Raw genomic sequence first — 1,644 nt, forward strand, 5'->3', positions numbered from 1 at the left:
GGGGGGGGGGGGGGGGGGGGGGAGCGGGCTACCGTAACTCAAATTCATTAAAAAACCAAACAGAACTCTGTGGGCCAAAGAAAATTGGTCTGTGGGACATATTCAGGTCATGTGCCACCATTCTGTGACCTGTATTTTGAAGGCAGACGGACCTGGCACAAAATTCCAGTTTGGCTACTGGCTTTGGGCCAGTCACTCAACCCGTCTAAGCTTCAAGTTCTTCACCCACAGCCCGTTCCTGGACTCCGTATGGCTCTAGCCCCCTCAAGCTGTCCAGTTGGGACACCAGCTGCGACAGCACGGATCCACCAGAGGGTTGTAAGTCTGGCCCTGCCACAAAAGCTGGGCGAAGGGTGAGCACGGAAGACCTCACATCAGTTCTGCTCCTTACCAGGGAAGGTAATGCGCACCGGAGGCCTAGGGGCTGCATTAATCACTCACGATGTTGTGTATTAGCTTCTTGCTGCTGAAAGGAAAATTCTTAATTCAGAAGGAAGGGTACACCCTGTAAGACTTTTAAGAGCGCCACGGTGCCCCAGGACGACTCAGGGGTGCAAAGTCCGGCCGGTAGGTGCTGGCAAAGAATTCACCCCAGCGGCGGGGGCGAGCGTGAAATTCCCGCGGGTAGTTGCCCAACAGTTGGAATGCCGCATAGCCAGCCGGGCCAGCGCGGGAGGTTAGAGGCAGGGCTCAGGGCCACGCGCAAATTCTTCCCTCTAGTTGCCCCGCCCTCCTTCCCGGGCAGAATTGCGGCGACAGTCGGAAGGCTGGCCCCGCCGCCCCCGGCTCACCTGCAGGTTGCCCACGGACTGCTGCATTGGGCTCAGGTAGAAGTAAGGCACGCCGCTGCCCGCGCCCGGGGGCCCGTCGCTCAGCGACAGGATGTCGGCGAAGGCCCAGCCGCGCACCGCCTGCTCCGTGGAGAGGGTGGCCAGTGCGCCCCAGTCGCAGACGTGCGTCACGAAGCGGGCCACGCGCGCCGCGTCCTCGCGGGGCGGCAGCGGTGGCAGCAGCGCAGAGGCGTCCCAGTCCCCGTGATCCCGGCCGCCCCGGCCCCGCGCCGGCGTCACCAGCAGCGCCACCAGAGCCGGCGCCAGCAGGGCAGCGAGCAGCGCGCGCGCGGACCCGCGAGCTCGGCCGGCCATGACCGTGACTCCAGCGACAGTCCGCAGGCCCGCGGCCGCCAGGGGTCGAGGGTTAGCCGGGCGCTCCCGGCCCCGCCCACCGAGCGCAGACTGGTCCCGCCCCCTCCGGGGGGCCAATCGGAGCCCGGGGGGCGGAGGGGGCGGGACCCACTGTGCGCTGGGCAGCCTGCTGGGGCAGGAATTGTTTATCCGCCTCCCTACCGTCGCCCAGCCGCTTTTCTTTTCTTTTCTTTTCTTTTCTTTTTTAATATCTTCTTTCTTTATTTATTTGAGAGAGAGGAAGAGAGCGCGAATGGCGGAGGGGCAGAGGGAGAGGAAGAAGCAGACACCCCGCTGAGCGGGGATACTGAGGCCGGGCTTGATCCCAGCACCCCAAGATCATGACCTCAGCCGAAATCAGACGCTTACCCGGCTGAGCCCCCCAGGCGCCCCTCCCCTTGGGGATCTTTAAGGACCGTGACATTGTCCGAAATGTGAAGTTTGCTTTGTTGGGCAGATG

The 1,644-nt window shown here is 63.1% G+C and overlaps 1 protein-coding gene across 2 annotated transcripts in view; it reads right to left on the minus strand.

Moving 5' to 3' along the window:
* Positions 1–1,183, minus strand: part of CREG1 (cellular repressor of E1A stimulated genes 1) — a 7,839-nt gene extending 6,656 nt beyond the window's left edge. The window contains exon 1 of one of the 2 annotated variants that reach the window (XM_040636162.1): positions 792–1,180. In XM_040636162.1, the coding sequence (XP_040492096.1) occupies positions 792–1,145 (354 nt within the window). In that variant the 5' untranslated portion in view covers positions 1,146–1,180. Of the gene's footprint in view, positions 1–791 lie in introns of both variants that reach the window. The other variant, XM_040636163.1, reaches the window with a different exon arrangement.
* Between the last annotated feature and the right edge of the window lie 461 nt (positions 1,184–1,644).

The sequence above is a fragment of the Ursus maritimus genome, unplaced genomic scaffold (assembly GCF_017311325.1).
Source record: "Ursus maritimus isolate PB19 unplaced genomic scaffold, ASM1731132v1 scaffold_2, whole genome shotgun sequence".
NCBI lineage: Eukaryota > Metazoa > Chordata > Mammalia > Carnivora > Ursidae > Ursus > Ursus maritimus.